Here is a 16,334-nt window from a genome sequence, read left to right as displayed (position 1 = left end):
CTCTCTATCCCTCTCTTGCCTCTTTTCTCTCTCTTTACTCAGTCTATCTATCTATCTATCTATCTATCTATTTATCTATCCATCACTTTCTCTGTCTCTACTTACTCTCTCTCTCTTCTCTTCCCCTCTACTGTACATTTCCTCTTTTCTTGATTCAGTGAAATTTTCTCTCTCTCTTTCTTCACCCCACTCTACATTTCTCTCTCTCTCTTTTTCCTGTTTCTACTCTTTCTCCCTCTCCTCTGTATTCTCACCATTCCTTAAAAGTAATAACAGCAATACAACAAAACAACAAATCTTATTTCTACTACTAATAATAAGAATCATCATCAGCATAAATAATTGTTGTAAATAATTGATTTAAAAAATAATCTAACCATCACCAGTGCAATGAAATAATCAAAACACTGCTTTAAAAAGTACAACACTTTAAATACATTCTAAAGTGATCATTAATTAATTCATTAGTTAGCAGAGTTTTAAGAGATTTTATAAAATGCTAGTCAGGATGTTGGGTATTTCCAAGTGGAGCTAAACGTAATCTAGGAGAGTTGCAGCGCCCCCTGTCGCCATCATCGTCATCATCATCACTACCATCATCATCATCAATATCAAACTTTGTCCATTTGGGGAGGCTGATGGGGGTCAGAGGGTCCTCTGTATGATGTTTTCTGTCACTCACGTCTCTGAACTCTACTTTGTACGGTGATAAGCTCCATAACATATTACATTAGTGGCTTTTAAGAAAGTTATTACACGTCATATTTTATGTCTAACAATAGCAAAAATATATTTTTTCTTCAGTAAATGCAAAGCTGAGCAGATTGGAGGAGCTTTAATCTCTGCTCCAGGGTGTGTGTGTGTGTGTGTGTGTGTGTGTGTGTGTGTGTGTGTGTGTCTGTGAGAGAGAGCGAGAGAGAGGGTCGACCACGTCCTCTGGCAAAGTCTTAAAACCTGACTGATTACTGATTGCAGGCAGAGAGGAAAGATCCGTCGGGGGTGGGGGGTCGGGGGTGTGGGGGGGGGGTGTGTGCTAATTAGTGCTAGAGACTTCATCAACTCATCAATATTCATACCAGGAGAATTTCTTGTCAGTGTTATGAGCAGTATATTTCGTAATTCAGCAAATCATTTGTGCCTAATTTTGTGTCAAAACCACCACATTAATCATTAAGCGCAGTATACAGGATAGCAAAAATATCATATTTTTTTCAGATGATATACCTGTGTGAAACACCTGTAAAACATTAAATCATCCTACAGTACATAAAGAAAATAAAAAAGTCAACACACCACCTTTCACTCTTTCAGGTTTGCCAGAGCTGACTGGTTTACTCTGAGTTTGGGTGATTTTGATCATGGCATCATATTATTTAATCATATTATTTAACTTTTTTTTTAATTTTTTTTTTATTATTATTTTTTTTTTTTTAAACCTAAATCCTAATTGCTTTCTAATGAGGTTAACGTTGGCCTTGAGGATACAATCTGCACTACAAAGTCTGAGTAACTGGTGATATTTTTACATGAAGTAGAGCGAATGAATCGTTCTTTTGAACCGACTCTTTTTATTGAATTGAACCGGTTCACAAATTCATCTGAACCGAACATTTTTTGACCCAGTGTTAGTGTTAGAAGAATTTCAGTGCATTTATATAAATTATTTAACTATAACTGGATCAACACAAGCTCACTGACTTGAAGAAGATTTTGTTTTTGTTAAATACACCGTATCCGTGTATGGTCAAAAGTATGTGCACCTTTGACCAGCACACATGATATGTGCTTGTTGAGCATCCCATCCCAGATTCATTCCCCTTCTTTGCCACCATAATAAGCTCCACTCTTCTGGGAAGGCTTTCCACTACTTTTAGATTCCCACTAACCCTAGCAAAATCAACAAGACTTCGAGTCCAGCGTTCGCACCGACATCTCCGCTATTTGTACTTATTGGATTTCTCATTAATATGAATGTTGAGCATCGTTGGAAAATGCCAAGTGACAAACGATGCTCTTGCTCTTTATGTTTTTAGGAGCTGTCAGTGAAACCAGACCCTCATCCCTTATGTTTGAGTTAGTGGAAACAATTACATGCTGTCATAGCTGGACAAAACCACCACTGAGAACAACTTCTCACAGGAATAATGAAACTACAAGAACAATTAGAATCAGAATAGTTAATAAACATCACAAATATTCCAATATAATATAATATATATATTTTAAAACTCTGTTTCAGCGTGGAATTACTTTCTAAGCTAATGCATAACGAGCACCAATCTGGCAACCAACCATATTATGTTACTGGCTGTGCAATCTGGCAACCTTGCACTCATGAGAGACGCTCTCTGCGCAGTGCGCATGCGCAGTGTCTTAGGCATCTGGGTGGGAAAAAAAATACACACTGGGGCGTAGTTTTGAAAATTAGAACCTCCTCTGTGTGTGTTGGGGGGTGTTTAAAAATGTTTGTTGATTAGGTGTTTAGGATGTAGAAAGAAGTTTTTACTTATTTACTTCAAATAACGGCGTTTTTTTTTGCTGATTTGTTCGGTGCGCGAGCCCGCGTCGCTCGCGCGGATGGATTAACGGTAAATCACTCGGTGTCAGTTAGCGGAGTTAGCGTAGCTCCACGGAGAACGTTAGCGCTTTATAAACGGTACGTACCGGGAGATTTTCTTTCTTATAAATCTGTGTTTTAGTTCGGGAAAGATCATTTTCAACAACTGTCCTTTTTAAATGTGTTGAATTAATTAATTTATTTGGCTAAACGAAGCTGTGTATGTCCTCCAGTGTCCGCGCGAGCATCTGTGTGTAAACAAATTACTTTGTTTATTTATTTGTTGTTGTTGTTTATAAATCTCTTTTCTCTAATTACAAAATACTAAAATCATTTAGTCTGTGCTTTATGTCTGTAATTCTTCCATAAATCTAGATATCCCTCATTATCTATCTATCTATCTATTTATCTATCTCTTTATAGTTATTCAACGTTTATAATATCTCTAATATTATTTAATATTTATTATTAAATGTCTATGTCTCTGTCAGTAATAGTATTGTATAAACACGTGATGTATATATTTTTCATTTTAAAAAATCTATCTATTTATCTGTCCATCTGTAAAATAGTTTATTTCACTGTGTATAAAGTAATAATATATTTCTCTCTCTGTGTGTGTGTGTGTGTGTGTGTGATCTTGTTTAAGGTTTGCAGAGCTGCAGGAATCATGGGAACGGGTACGTTCACATCGACACTGTACCTCTCCTCTTCGCCGTGTGTTCTCCTCGTGTTCGTGTCGCAGTCCAGTCAGTCACGTTCATCAGCGTTCTGGAAAAAGGCAGTCACGTCTCTGTACTCGTTTACCGCGGGGTTTTTCCTATTATTCCTGCATGTTAGTACAGTTCTAGTCTGGACACGGCGAAGAAGATGGATTGACGTGAATGACTGACATTTCGTGCGTTTTCTATAAGCCGTTGTGATTGTGTGTGAAAAATCGTCAGTAACGGTATCGCCAGTTTATGTTTAAAAACATGACCGACAAGTGTGTGTGGTTTATTCTTTTACTTTAAAAAAAATTTATAATAATTTAACAGTAATTTGTTATTTAGTAAAACAGTAAACTGTCAGGTGTAAAGACAAGTGTCTGGAATGCTGAAATGTCCAGGATACTGGAATTTCAAGGATACTGTAGTGTCCACAATACTGGAGTGTCTGGACTACTGAAGAGGTCCAAAGTACTGAAGTGCCTGGAGGACTGATGTGTCCGAGTACTGAAGTGCTTGCAAGCACCTCAGTATTTAAAGTGTCCGCAATACTAGAGTGTCTGGACTACAGAAATGTACAAAGTACCGAAGTGTCTGGAGTACTGAAGTGTCCGCAATACTAGAGTGTCTGGAATACTGAAATGTACAAAGTACTGAAGTGTCCAAGATGCTGAAGTGCCATGAATATTGAAGTGGTCCAGAGTACTGAAGTGTTCAGAATACTAAAGAGTACTTACTTATGTGTTTGGGGTACTGATGAATACTGAATTTAATTTTTTTTTAAAATACATTTTCTTTAAAGCAATTGGTTGAAATTCTATCAGAAGGCATTTTAATTGGTAGGTAGATTTTACAGAACCAGACCGATGATCACAGCTCGTATAAAAGAGAATTGTTTTATTTGCACATAAACATCAAAACATTATGCGTTGGCGATCACACATGAAGACCTTCGATGGTGTTTGTTGACCGGAGCTCGGTCTCCGGTGTGATCCGTATCTGACCCGAGACTCCCGGCGCTGTTCTGATCTCCGTGTAGAGGTCAGAGGAACAGCGGGCCTCTCTGTCCTCCCACACACCGAGCCGAGTGCCGCTCCAATAAAAGGGAAGGACGCCGATTCTAAGCGGTTTTTGTGCTTCACGGGAGTTCACACTCTCCTGGGCTTTTCTTCTGTCTCGCTTACATCCCCAGTCGTCTCAGTGTGTGTGTTTCTGTTCCTCTTTCTTTCAGTGTGTTTTGGGTGCCGCAGGAACACACACAATACACCAAAAACAATCCGTTTTTTTTTTTTTGTTTTGTTTTGTTTTTTTTTAAATTGGAAAAAGGAATAAACGTCCAGGATTCTGAAGTGTCTGGAATACTGGTGTCTGCAGTACTGGAGTGTCTGGAATATTGAAGTGTTTAGGATCTTTACGTGTCCGGAATACTGCTGTGGTAAAAGGAGTCGCACGTTTCAAAAAAGATTTATCTGTAAATAAATTGTTAGTTTTCTAATGAAAGAAACGAAAACGTCGACACGGTTATATTTTTGTCTGCGCCACCGGTTTCACACGTTTAATCACACAAATTCAGATCAGAAGCTTTTTAAGATCGTGAGATCAAGAACATTTCAGTCGGGTGTCCACAAACTTGTGACCGGTAGTGTGTATATCACATGAGATATTATACTGATGTTATAATTTGTGCTGTATTGCCCATCCTTAGCTACAACACGCAGCACCTCTGCTTCAGCCACATGCAAAGCCTTATCAGAATAGCCTTGTGTTTTAAATTCAAAACATCCTCTTGCTCTGCGCAGTGTTCCTGTCAGCGGACGCGGCGCACGCCGTGCTGAAGAGGCTCCCGAGGGCCAACTTCTTCTTGGAGGAGATGAAGCAGGGAAACATCCAGCGCGAGTGCAGGGAGGAGATCTGTAGCTATGAGGAGGCCCGAGAAGCTTTCGAGAACGACGAGAAGACGGTGAGCTGTTAGGGCAAGTCGCTACACACACACACACACACACACACACACCCTAAAAGTCGAACGCGCTTTTCTTTGGAATTTCCTGCTAGCAGGAAGTATGTTATCAGCAGGAAGTGAAGCTGACTCCCTTAAAATGTTCCTCTGAGACTCGATTGTGATTCATTCTGGGTTAAAGGGCATTTTGTCATGCGCAGTAACACGTTAAGGCTCTTCTGGAGGAAGTTGAAATGCAAAGTAAAAGTTGTTTGGAGCATTTCGTCAGTCTGTCGCGTCACGAGTCGGAGGTTTACTATTCCAAACATGCCAGATCCGGTAAGAGCACGAAGAACAGTTAGAATCAATGAGACCAACAACAATCTTCTATCAGTCACACCTCAGCAACATCCAGCAACCAATCACAGTTTAGCAACAACACTCAGCAACCAATCACACCCCAGCAACAACACAGCAACCAATCACATTGCAGCAACAACACTCGGCAACCAATCACACCCCAGCAACAACACTCGGCAACCAATCACACTCCAGCAACAACACTCGGCAACCAATCACACCCCAGCAACAACACTCGGCAACCAATCACACCCCAGCAACAACACTCGGCAACCAATCACACCCCAGCAACAACACTCGGCAACCAATCACACCCCAGCAACAACACAGCAACCAATCACATCGCAGCAACAACACACGGCAACCAATCACACCCCAGCAACAACACTCGGCAACCAATCACACCCCAGCAACAACACAGCAACCAATCACGCCCCAGTGACAACACTTAGCAACCAATCACATCGCAGCAACAACACTCAGCAACCAATCACACCCCAGCAACAACACTCAAAAAGTTAAAAAGAAAAAGAAAGCAGTGAACATTGTCTTTTTTAAATTTTTTATGTCTTAACATCTTGAAAAGTGATGCACCTGCCTCCCCTGACTACGGTTTACAAACAACTCGGAGGAAATTTAGCTTTTCTCCGTGTCCTCACGCTTCAGGACTCGAGCGCTGGATTGTAAAGCAAAGTGCAAATTGGAATTTACTCTGAACTGTTTACGTGACCCACGGGGAAACCGGTGACCCAGCTTACAAAAACTATATAAAAAACCTCCCCGCCCTTTCATGAAAATCATACAGATCCCAGGTACAGCGTTTTCACCCCTCAGAGAGCGCTGCGTGTATTCTTCTCTCGAAAGCCGATAGAAACGTGACACGTCTGTGTCTGACATCTGACTGATTGTTAGAGGCCTGGGAGTTTCTGTACAGCCTGGAGCGGAGTCTAAAATTACACACGCGGCTTTAGCTCAGTAAACAGTCACGTGTCGTGGACGTGACAAACATGTAGAGGTGTTGAAATCTATACCGCTGTTCACTAAACCTCCCACATTTACACAACGGCAGAAAGGAGACAACTTTTCACTGATTTTAATACAGGGATTTTTCAGAAGATTACTGTCACTATGGTAACGACGTCGTGACCTGTTGTATTGTGTGTTTTGCTTTCTAAAATGATTTTGTGGGAGTTCTTCTTATGTAGATTTTTTTTTCATGGGTTTTACTGTTTTTTTAATTGAGGGTTTGTGAGTTTTATGTGGTTAATCCAACCCCTCCCTCCTGCTCTGTGATTGGCTGCAGCGGCGATTCTGGGAGGAGTACCAGCGCGAGAGCAGCCCCAAACCCGGAGGACTTCAGTCCATAGTGGGCGGAGTCAACTCGCTGTACTTAGTCTTGCCCCTGCTGCTGTTGCTGCTGCTCATCGCCGCCGTCTCGTTCACCGCGTGGAGGTGCCACATGCGCAAGAGATCCCAGCGCAGCCCCGCCATCGGCCAGAGAGACTCCGCCCTCGCCGTCGTTTCCATGGACCAGTGGGGGCAGAGCTACCAGCCTGACCCCGCCTATTCGGGTGACGACATCACGCCCGGGCAGGTCAGCGTCGCGGATCCTCCTCCGTCTTACGAAGAAGCCGTGGGTCACATGGATGTGCACGTGGAGACGGAGCCTCCGCCCCAGTACGATGACATCGTCAGAGACTCTGCAAGCAACGTCATGATTGGGCAGGCCAAGTGAAGCGCGCTCCAATCCCAACGCACCCTCGCTCCCGAGGTCTACTCCACGCCAATCGCTGCTTCTCTTAGCGCTCTTTACAACGAGAGTTTACTAATGCCAGCAAACTGCAGGAATCAGAACGCTAACGTTGATCAAGTTCTAACGGTGAAGAAAAACAAAAATGGGTTTGTTTTCCAAATGCAAAAAAATACCATACACTCAGTTTTCCACAGAATATATAAGATGCAAATTTTTACAGTCTGCTCACAGAAAAATGTATTAATGTCGCGCGATGGGCATTTTTCTTTTCTTTTTATTATTATTTTTTACATGTTGCCATAGTTACTGAAATTCCTAAATTAGTCACTTTTATGCTGGGGGGGGTGCATATATTAGAACACATCCTAACCAGCAAAGGAAACCGTGACGAGGAGGACAAAATGGTTTTGTTTATCAGGAATGAACTTGAACAGGAAGTTAATAAGAAGTGTAAATCTAACAGCTGCGGCACCGTGTTATCCGAGTGAGCCGTCTCGCCGTCGTTCCTCATCAGGGCTCACTGCCGCTGGGCCTGAAACCCTGACGTCGAGCCAAACCTCAGCTCTCGGGTGCAAACAGCCTGAGTCATAGGATCCGGAAAAGCAGAGGAAGCACACTTTTTTCTTTTTTTTTTCTTCTTTACACCTTAACTGTCCAATATTCCGGCTCATCACATAGTGCAACAGTAGCACCCATAATCCGACAGCTGTAACGCCGAGTGTGTGCACTAACACACTCCTGATCAATAGGAAACCAGTGTGCGAGAGTAGAGCAAGCGCTAACCTGCGCAGTGCTTTAGCCAAACTAGCATAACGCTAGCATTCCGCTTCAATCGCACCAGCAAGTGACGGCTCGTTTTCTGTGAAATTTTGCGCGTGACTGTGAAATTAGAATCCTACCACGTTTTATGGAAATCGGTTACGACGAAGACGTGAGCGACGGCGCGACGTGTCGGTTTTTTTCAAATCCATTTATAGTTACGGTCTTGTGTAAATGTGACAGTGGAAAAGCACTTTGTCAGCACCTTAATTAACTTTAAAGCTGCTATAAAGTAAGTGAGGAACTTAGAGGAACAGGTGCTAACTTGATTAAAAGTAACTATAAATGGATAAAAAGTATGCGCTTTTTTTTTTTTTTTTAGAATAAATCTAAAAAGTAATCGTCTGAGAATTGCCGTGGTGTAAGAGGAATAAAACCGTTCAGGACGCACCGTTATAGAAACCTCTTCATCACGCCAAGCGGGTCATCGACGACTTTTCTCTAACAGCACGACACGTAGCGTTTTATTCCTCCGCAACTTCTCTTCTTTCTCCCGGTCCCGATGCGCCGGGATCGATCACGCTGTTACAGAGGAAAGTAACGATTTCAGAGGTTTAACATAGCAAGAAAACGCCATCTTCTTTCATTTTCTCCGTTGCGGCTGCGAGTCACGTTAAAAAAAAAAAAAAATCGGAATATTCAGCCAATCGTAACGCAGCGTCGTCTTTCAGGACGGACGTATCGAAAGGCTGGAACGTGGAAGTCCTCTGTGGACGTTTGTAAAAAAAAATAAAATAAATAACAATAAAAAAACGACAGATAAAAATGATCAGCTCTGTTCATTTGTGTAGCCTTTTGAAAGAAGAAATACAATCTAATATCGAGAAGCGTGCTAAAAGTTACACGTGTATCGTCTGTGAATCGCGACGCTCGATACGAAGGACGAAGAAAGACGGAAAATTCGCTATGCACTACTTTCTATTAAGTGAATTTGTCGATAATGAAACACTCTGCTGCAGGCACGTCAAGGGAATATAAACTCCCAGACGGTACTAACTGTCCTTTAAAACGCCATCATGCAGCTCACTGGGGTTTTTGTTTTTTCATTTTTTATTTTTTTTTTGCTTTCATTTGGTTTATTTTTGGATGGAAATGTGTTGGATTGCAGGATTTGACGAACACCGTTTTTAACCTCTGAGGTGAGAATGTGTATCTGTGTAGGACTCTTCACTATTGTCTGTGTGGAGTGCGTGTTGTGTTGCGCTGTTGTTGTTTTGTTTTTTTTCCTTCTTCTTTTTTAATCAGATACACTACAAGTATATATTTCTCCTGGGAAAATGAGGATTTACTTTTCTTTTTTTTCTTTCCCACCAGAAAGCCATATTTGGACACACGACATTTCTCAAGATGTCCAGAAGTTTACGTAGTGTTTAAAGTTAAAAGGAATCGTTTTGGTTATCAAAAAAAGAAAAGAAAGACAGAAACGGACACCGACGATTCCTTTACCCCGAAACGTCGTCCGTGAGCCAAGCCACGTCCCACAAAACCTTTTCCTAAAACTGTAAAATGATAGCGAACGCTGTTACATCTCTCTCCTAGAGTTTTACACCCGTCGTTATTTTAGGAGGCGAAGGGGTCATTTAAGACGGTGGCGTTTCTCCATGCTGGCGTTTTTGTTTAGTTTATTTGTTTACAGATTCGCACCGTGACCCGTGGCTACGTTATCCTCGTAGCTCTAGTGCCAAACTACAGAAGCAAGCGTCCCACAGTGAATATTCAGTATAAAACGTGAAGGTGACGTTAGAGCTGAAATAATACAATTAATTAATTAAAGGTAAACTCCACCCTGATCACCATCATTTGACTTTTCTGAGTCTGTTTTTGTTTGTCTGCTTTTACGTGATAGCGGTGCAGTGGGATTAACGCCGCGTTCACGACAACCGAGAACTTTTCCCAACTTGGGAATTATTAATAGCGCTGAAAATGACATGAAGGAGCAGTTTGATCAAAACATCTCGCAATTCTCAAAGTATCCATCAGGTAAACGTTAAGCGATGCTGAATGGGAAAAGATGATCTTTGTTTGTTTGTTTGTTTTTTTTTTCCGTTTGTTTTGTTTTGAGGAGCTAACAGCCAAACCTGACCGTTAGCAGTTAGGTTCGAGATCACTGAAATGTTTTTCTCCTGTTAAACTCCGTGACAACGCACCCCTGCGACATCAGAGCGGGACACAACCACCGGCTTCTCACGGGGATGAGGAAAACACAACAAATCAGCACCAGAATCACTGAACGCAAATAGTTGAAGATAAACATACTTAATGTTTCAGGGTGGAGTTTTCCTTTAGCGTCATGTTAACTGTGTGTGTGTGTGTGTGTGTGTGTGTGTGTTGAAACTGATGTCCACTACCATTTATTAGGAATGCACTTTGGTGCTTTTGGGGATTTCGGGGTTTGTTGTGCTGAGATTTGGACATGTAGCGCCTCCTACAGGATGAAGTGGATAGTGGTTAGTTAAAAATAAAAAGATTTGAACGCTACAGTCTGATTGAGAAATGAAGCATGCTTTAAAGCCTTTATAGGATTCTAAGTGTGTGTGTGTGTGTGTGTGTGTACACTATAACAACGTAACAAAATGCAATTTTTTATCATTATGCGATGTGTGAATGCACTTTTATAAGAGTAACGCTTACTCATTATCACGTAAAATGACTATTAGAAATAATACACAACACGGCGAAGGCTGTTTCTCTCCGTCTCTCGTCTTTTTCCTCCCACGTTCTTTTACTGAACCAGTGACACTTCACTTACTGTTCTGTTCGTTTGGTGCGTGAGGAAAGTGAGGCGACACGTGACACAGCGTGACTTCAGTTAAGAGTGTGTACTGTCCTGCTTAGGCCTTATTCAGAGATATTAAAATGTGTGTGTATAACAATGGAGAAAAAAATATTTTAGTTTTGTTTTGAAAATGATTGCGCTTGAATTTTTTTAAACGTAATAAATGGTTTTTTCGACCCATGTCGTTTGGTTTGTTCGCTTTTTAGAGACTCGACTTTAGTGATATTGGCTAACCAACCTCGGCGCTGTTGAACTCTCAATCCCGATTGGTCAGAAGGCGTCGGTAAATTTTCTGTAACCGTCTGTACAACAGGTTTACATTAATGCGCGCGTTATCGTTTCTATAGTAACGGCCGATTCACAGGGACATGACTGCTAGAACGTAAACAAGAACAGGAACGAACTTGTTTTTTTTTTTAATGTTCCGCGGCGTTAAACGTAACGATAAACGGACGACTAGCACGACGACGTACGCAAATCGTCGTGGTGTAAGAGGAATAAAACACCTCCGGACGTCGTGGCGGTAAAACAAAAGGGAGGAGATCATTAAAAAAAAAAAAAAAAGCCGCAGGGGAGCCAATGAGATTTAAAGGTGTTTCTCCCGCACGGTGATGCTGAATTCTCCGTTCTGATTGGTCTGAAGGATGGGTATAAAGTCAAACATCTTTAAATAGTGTTGGATGCATTTTAATTTCAGATTTGTCAAAATAAAAAAATAAAAAATACAAAAAAACAATGCAGATTATACGAAGAAATTCTCGTTTTTATTAAAAGCAAAGCCAAAGTCATTTTAGAAACGTATTCCCCCGTGATAAAGGCGTATGAACATGTAATAATACCGTCTCTTATGGAAATCATGATGGATCATATGAACACAAAGTTCTCTAAAGCAAAGCCAGAGGTTTTAATGTCGTATTTCAATTGATGCAATTTTATTTGAACGCTTAAAAGGAACATCCTCAGGAATTTCTCCAGGTTTCTCCAGCAGGAAACCCGTTAGATCGCTTAGAACGGGGGTCTGAGGGCAGCTGTCGGATATTTCTCATAAAAAGGTTTTATTTTAAGGAGAACTATTTTCCCATAAATTCTTCAGGTGGTGTTCGTCACACATAAACGGAGCTCTAAAATCGGTCCGATCCGGAACTACTTTTCCCGAGGGAGGAAGGTGTAACTGCGCTAACGTTACAGCGTAGTCGTAGCTCTAATGGCGCACGGATACAACGAGAATGAGACGGAACTACTTTTTTTTTATTACTGCATCTCCGTCAACTGCGTCAAACAGCAGAAGAACAGATTTAATAAAAGACGTTCTCTCGTCTCTGTCCGACCTTTAGTCTCTTAAAACTCCATTTTACAATCGCGTGTTTATTAACGAAGATCAACAGCCGCCCTCAGACTTCTGTCCTACGCCGGCAGTAGCCGAGTTCTCGTTCCCGAGTGCAGGAAAAACGTCCGTTAAAAATCCTCGTCTGTGCTTATAACATACGCTACGAGTGTGAACGATGGGGATTAGGATAAAAAATAAACACTGTTCAAGTATTCCTTTAACATCACGATGCCACATCTTCACCCACTCTCAAGGGGCGGACGGTCCTTTAACAAGAATAACATTTATAATCGTCTAGAAATTCGATCTTCTTCTAAAATAATTACAAAGTGTGTCACATGAGCAGTAGAATTCACGTCGTACAGCCCGGTCCGGTCTCAGACGCATACAACCTGAAACGATACCGCAGGAGACGAGCAGCAGTTCTTCAGGCCGTGAATCAGCAGAAATCACTCGCTAAGCTAAAGAGGAAGTGTTAAAAAAGGAGACACGGGTGAAAAGGGACATGTCCCGTACAGACCAGGGTTAGTATCAGCGAGGCGAGTCTGAAACAGACGTAAAGGCAGAAAGACGCCGAGGACGAAGTCGCGGTTACGAGCCTGAGAGCGATTCGACGATGACATCGTCACCGTTATAATGACTTGTAGTGCCTCCGCGTGTGACTTCAGACCCACTCCTTAGGGTTGCGTAAAACTTCCAGCATGTCCGCTTCTTTAGTGCCTCGAGTGGGCTCGTGCATGTACTCCCATCTGCACAGAGAGGAGAACAGTTCAGGAAGAGCTTACCGGATTTTCTCGACAATGTCTCTAAGGCACTTCCTGTGCATTCAAGTCCTACTACCTGTAGCTGCATAATAAATAAAAGAATATTCTTTGCACATCCTATAGAGCATCCTCACGTCCTAAGTGACTATCGGGGGTGAGGATGCTCTACACACACACACACACACACACACACAGTAACTGACCGTGCTGTGAGAGGTAGAGACATGATGATGCTCTCGACTCTGGAGCCGGGAGTAGCGAGGCCGAACTTCACCCCGCGATCGTAGACCAGGTTGAATTCCACGTACCTGAAACACACCACAGTCACGAGAGATTTTGAGATGGCGATATCTAGCATGTTACGACGTCGTACGAAGAAGGTTACGGGCGTCACTCGCCTGCCGCGTCTGATCTGCTGCCAGTCTTTCTCCTGCTGCGTGAACTTGTCGTCGAGGTGTTTGCGGACGATGGGCAGGTAGCACGGCACCACCGTCTTGGCGCAGCTCTTCACAAAGCTGAACGCCTCCTCCTGATTGGGCGAGTCCAGATCGTCAAAGAAAATCCCGCCGATGCCCCGGGTCTCACCGCGATGCCGGATGAAGAAGTACCGGTCGCACCTGAAGAAGGAGGAGGAGGGATTTAACGTCAGAATTCCTCTCTCTGACACTGGAGACTCCTTCCATAAATGTTTAGTAAGATAGAAGAAGTATTTTATATCATAACGTTCAGAGTGACTTTAAAGTAAGTCGACTGTATCGAGATTTCTTAATATCGGGGGGTGGGGGGGTTCTCCACCCCCCAAAATATAAATTTCTAAACTGTGACACCACCACTACACTACACTACACTACACTACAAGACCGATCCGTTCATACCCGTTACTGCAGTCTGATTCGAACTGCGTGACTCAGAACATCTGTAGCTGGATATAATGGAGCGTGTCTCAACACTGAAGCACGCTCTGTATTCACCCAGCACACACACACACACACACACACACACACACACACACACACACACACACACACACACACACACACACACTGTGTGGAGGTTCGTACCACTTCTTGAAGTCGGGGTAATACTGCGGGTTGTGCTTGTTACAGGCGTCACGGAGAACACTGTGGAAATGAACAGCGTCTGCCTCGTCAATGTAGACTGGAGTCAGATCAGTTCCTCCTCCAAACCACCACTGCTTACTGCCTGAGAGAGAGAGAGAGAGAGAGAGAGAGAGAGAGAGAGAGAGAGAGACGTATGCGGTTGTCAGATAACGCATTTCTCCACACAGACGCTGGGAGCTGGATGAGGAGATAAAACTCACCGTCTGCTTCCTCCACCTCAAAGTATCTGTAGTTGAAGTGCACTGTGGGAATGTGGGGGTTTTTGGGGTGGATCACAGAGCTGACGCCCATAGCGATGAAGGGCAGCTTCCCTGAAACGCACAGATAACGCGAGGGCCGTTACAACGACTGCACGCTCGCGTCACGTAAAACGGCCGCATGGGCCAGACCACGCAGAGTCTCGCTCTCTCAAACACGCACTCGAGATTAGTGTGAGTATTGTATACCACAGCGCTGTTGAATTCTGGATTGTGATTGGTCAGAAGGTCCTACAACAGCAGCTCTGACAGTATAACGACTGTTTACATTCATCCTGGAAATTTACCACAATTCCAGTTCTCAGATATGACGTCTCTTTGAAGTAAAAGCCTTTCATGGCATCACATACACACACACACACACACACACACACACACACACACACACACACACACACACACACACAAACACACACACCATCCCCGTGTAGGCGTCACGAGTTCAGACTGGACCGTATCCAGCACTGCGTGTACGTGGGAGAGGAAACAGGAAGTCGCTGCCTCACCGTCTTTCGCCTTCAGCTGTTTTCCGCGACTGCGCATCTGTTTGGCCGCTTCTTCAGACAGGTGACCGGACACCACCGAGACGTTCACGCCGGCCTTCTCAAACATCTTACTGTCCTGTAACACACAGCTGACTCCTCCGCCACCTACACACACACACACACACACAGTGACAACATATTTTTTTAAAAATGGATTGATGTGAAAGTACAGGTGTTTTATTCCTAGTGTACTGCAGCTACTGCACCATGATGTCTGTGACCATATCACCCGAACCTCTCAGAGCTCCCTCACCAGTCCAGGACTGAACCTTGGATTGATGTTGTTGTTGTTGTTGTGTATAGTACAATAAATAAACACCGGACATCACCTTCCTCACGGCTCCAGCGGTCCACCTTGAAGGTTCCTCCATCCACCTCCTGGAGCGCTCTGCAGAACTCAGCCTGGGTCTCCATGATGAGCATCTCCATCCTGCTGCTCATCTCCTGCTTCCTCCGCTCCAGCACGCGCACGTCGGTGACCGGAGGAGACATGAAACTCCTGCATCTCTCCGCGACGTTTCCTTCCTCCTCTTCCTCCATCTTCTTCACCCTGGTTGCCATTTCAGCCTGCTGGAGATGACACACGCCTGCAGCGACGGTACCGAACACACCGGTGGCTATCAGCACACCTTTTCTATATTTACCGGAAGCAGGTGATCCACGCGCCGCCTCGGTCGTGTGTGTGAACCTTGAAGACCATCTTGTAGACCATCTTCCTCCTGCTATAAAGTGGGATTTATACACGACTTTGGGTTGAGACACGTTACAGAGTCGCGCTGTAGAGCGTAAGCACCTGTTTAAGGTGGACAACAGCGAAGTCATTTTAAACTTTAAACAAAAATATCCACGACAACTCAACTCGAGCCACCTCGACAAACTTAACTGACCGCTCGTGTCATTTCGCACGTACCTCGCATTGTATACCTCTGACAAATCCCGCCCTTCGTAACTGTGATTGGCTGGTAGTATCGGCTTCCTCGCTGGGATTGGCTAGACGGTGTACAGCTTTTTAAAAATGTCATTTAAATACTTCCGGGTTTTAATTCAATCGCACTATAGAGTCAGAAATGAATAAAGCTTCCACACAACGAATTGAATATATATCACTAAATATACCACTCTCACATTCTCAACACAAGATTATATTTTAAGGCCTTACACTTGCAGATAAGGTGTCAGTTACGTCTGGTTACGTCAGTGCGAACCGCTTTACGGCAGCCGTTTTTTTTTTTTTTAAATAAACAAAAAACAACAAATGTTTCGTTAGTTGTTCTACAGGGTGGCGATAAGACATGTCACTACCATATACAATTTAACAAATAGCCCAATAACATATAAGCAGAAAATGTTAAACTCGCTGTGCCCTTTTTTCTATTCTCTGAGGCGCAAACGGTTGTCATGGTAACCGGACC

The 16,334-nt window shown here is 43.2% G+C and overlaps 2 protein-coding genes across 3 annotated transcripts; one reads left to right on the top strand and one right to left on the bottom strand.

Moving 5' to 3' along the window:
- Nucleotides 1–2,375: 2,375 nt before the first annotated feature.
- prrg1 (proline rich Gla (G-carboxyglutamic acid) 1) lies at nucleotides 2,376–11,084 on the top strand. Of its 2 annotated transcripts, none has more exons than XM_047155743.2 (4): nucleotides 2,376–2,656; nucleotides 3,215–3,237; nucleotides 5,064–5,224; nucleotides 6,864–11,084. In XM_047155743.2, the coding sequence occupies exons 2-4, from the start codon at nucleotides 3,228–3,230 to the stop codon at nucleotides 7,293–7,295; spliced, it is 603 nt and encodes a 200-aa protein (XP_047011699.1). In that variant the 5' UTR covers nucleotides 2,376–2,656; nucleotides 3,215–3,227; the 3' UTR covers nucleotides 7,296–11,084. The 2 variants fall into 2 exon arrangements, with proteins under 2 accessions (XP_047011699.1, XP_017323874.1); XM_017468385.3 differs by having other exon boundaries at nucleotides 2,377–2,656; nucleotides 3,207–3,237.
- A 495-nt stretch (nucleotides 11,085–11,579) lies between these two features.
- cpox (coproporphyrinogen oxidase) lies at nucleotides 11,580–15,842 on the bottom strand. Its single transcript, XM_017468384.3, has 7 exons — nucleotides 15,252–15,842; nucleotides 14,884–15,027; nucleotides 14,321–14,431; nucleotides 14,061–14,202; nucleotides 13,398–13,616; nucleotides 13,203–13,307; nucleotides 11,580–12,984 (listed from the first exon to the last, which is right to left on the bottom strand). Exons 1-7 carry the CDS (start codon nucleotides 15,742–15,744, stop codon nucleotides 12,900–12,902), a joined length of 1,299 nt encoding a protein of 432 aa, XP_017323873.1. The 5' UTR covers nucleotides 15,745–15,842; the 3' UTR covers nucleotides 11,580–12,899.
- Nucleotides 15,843–16,334: the final 492 nt, after the last annotated feature.

Source organism: Ictalurus punctatus, chromosome 5 (assembly GCF_001660625.3).
Source record: "Ictalurus punctatus breed USDA103 chromosome 5, Coco_2.0, whole genome shotgun sequence".
Classification (NCBI taxonomy): domain Eukaryota; kingdom Metazoa; phylum Chordata; class Actinopteri; order Siluriformes; family Ictaluridae; genus Ictalurus; species Ictalurus punctatus.
Note: the sequence above shows the minus strand (reverse complement) of the source record. Positions and strands in the feature narration are given on the sequence as shown.

Coding starts and splice junctions, on each gene's coding strand:
- prrg1 (XM_047155743.2), top strand. Junction 5,225..6,863: donor TCGAGAACGACGAGAAGACG/GTGAGCTGTTAG, acceptor GATTGGCTGCAG/CGGCGATTCTGGGAGGAGTA.
- cpox (XM_017468384.3), bottom strand. CDS start 15,744: ATGACTTCGCTGTTGTCCACCTTAAACAGGTGCTTACGCTCTACAGCG. Junction 13,617..14,060: donor TACCCCGACTTCAAGAAGTG/GTACGAACCTCC, acceptor CTCCTTCTTCAG/GTGCGACCGGTACTTCTTCA. Junction 12,985..13,202: donor TCTCTACCTCTCACAGCACG/GTCAGTTACTGT, acceptor CTCTCTGTGCAG/ATGGGAGTACATGCACGAGC.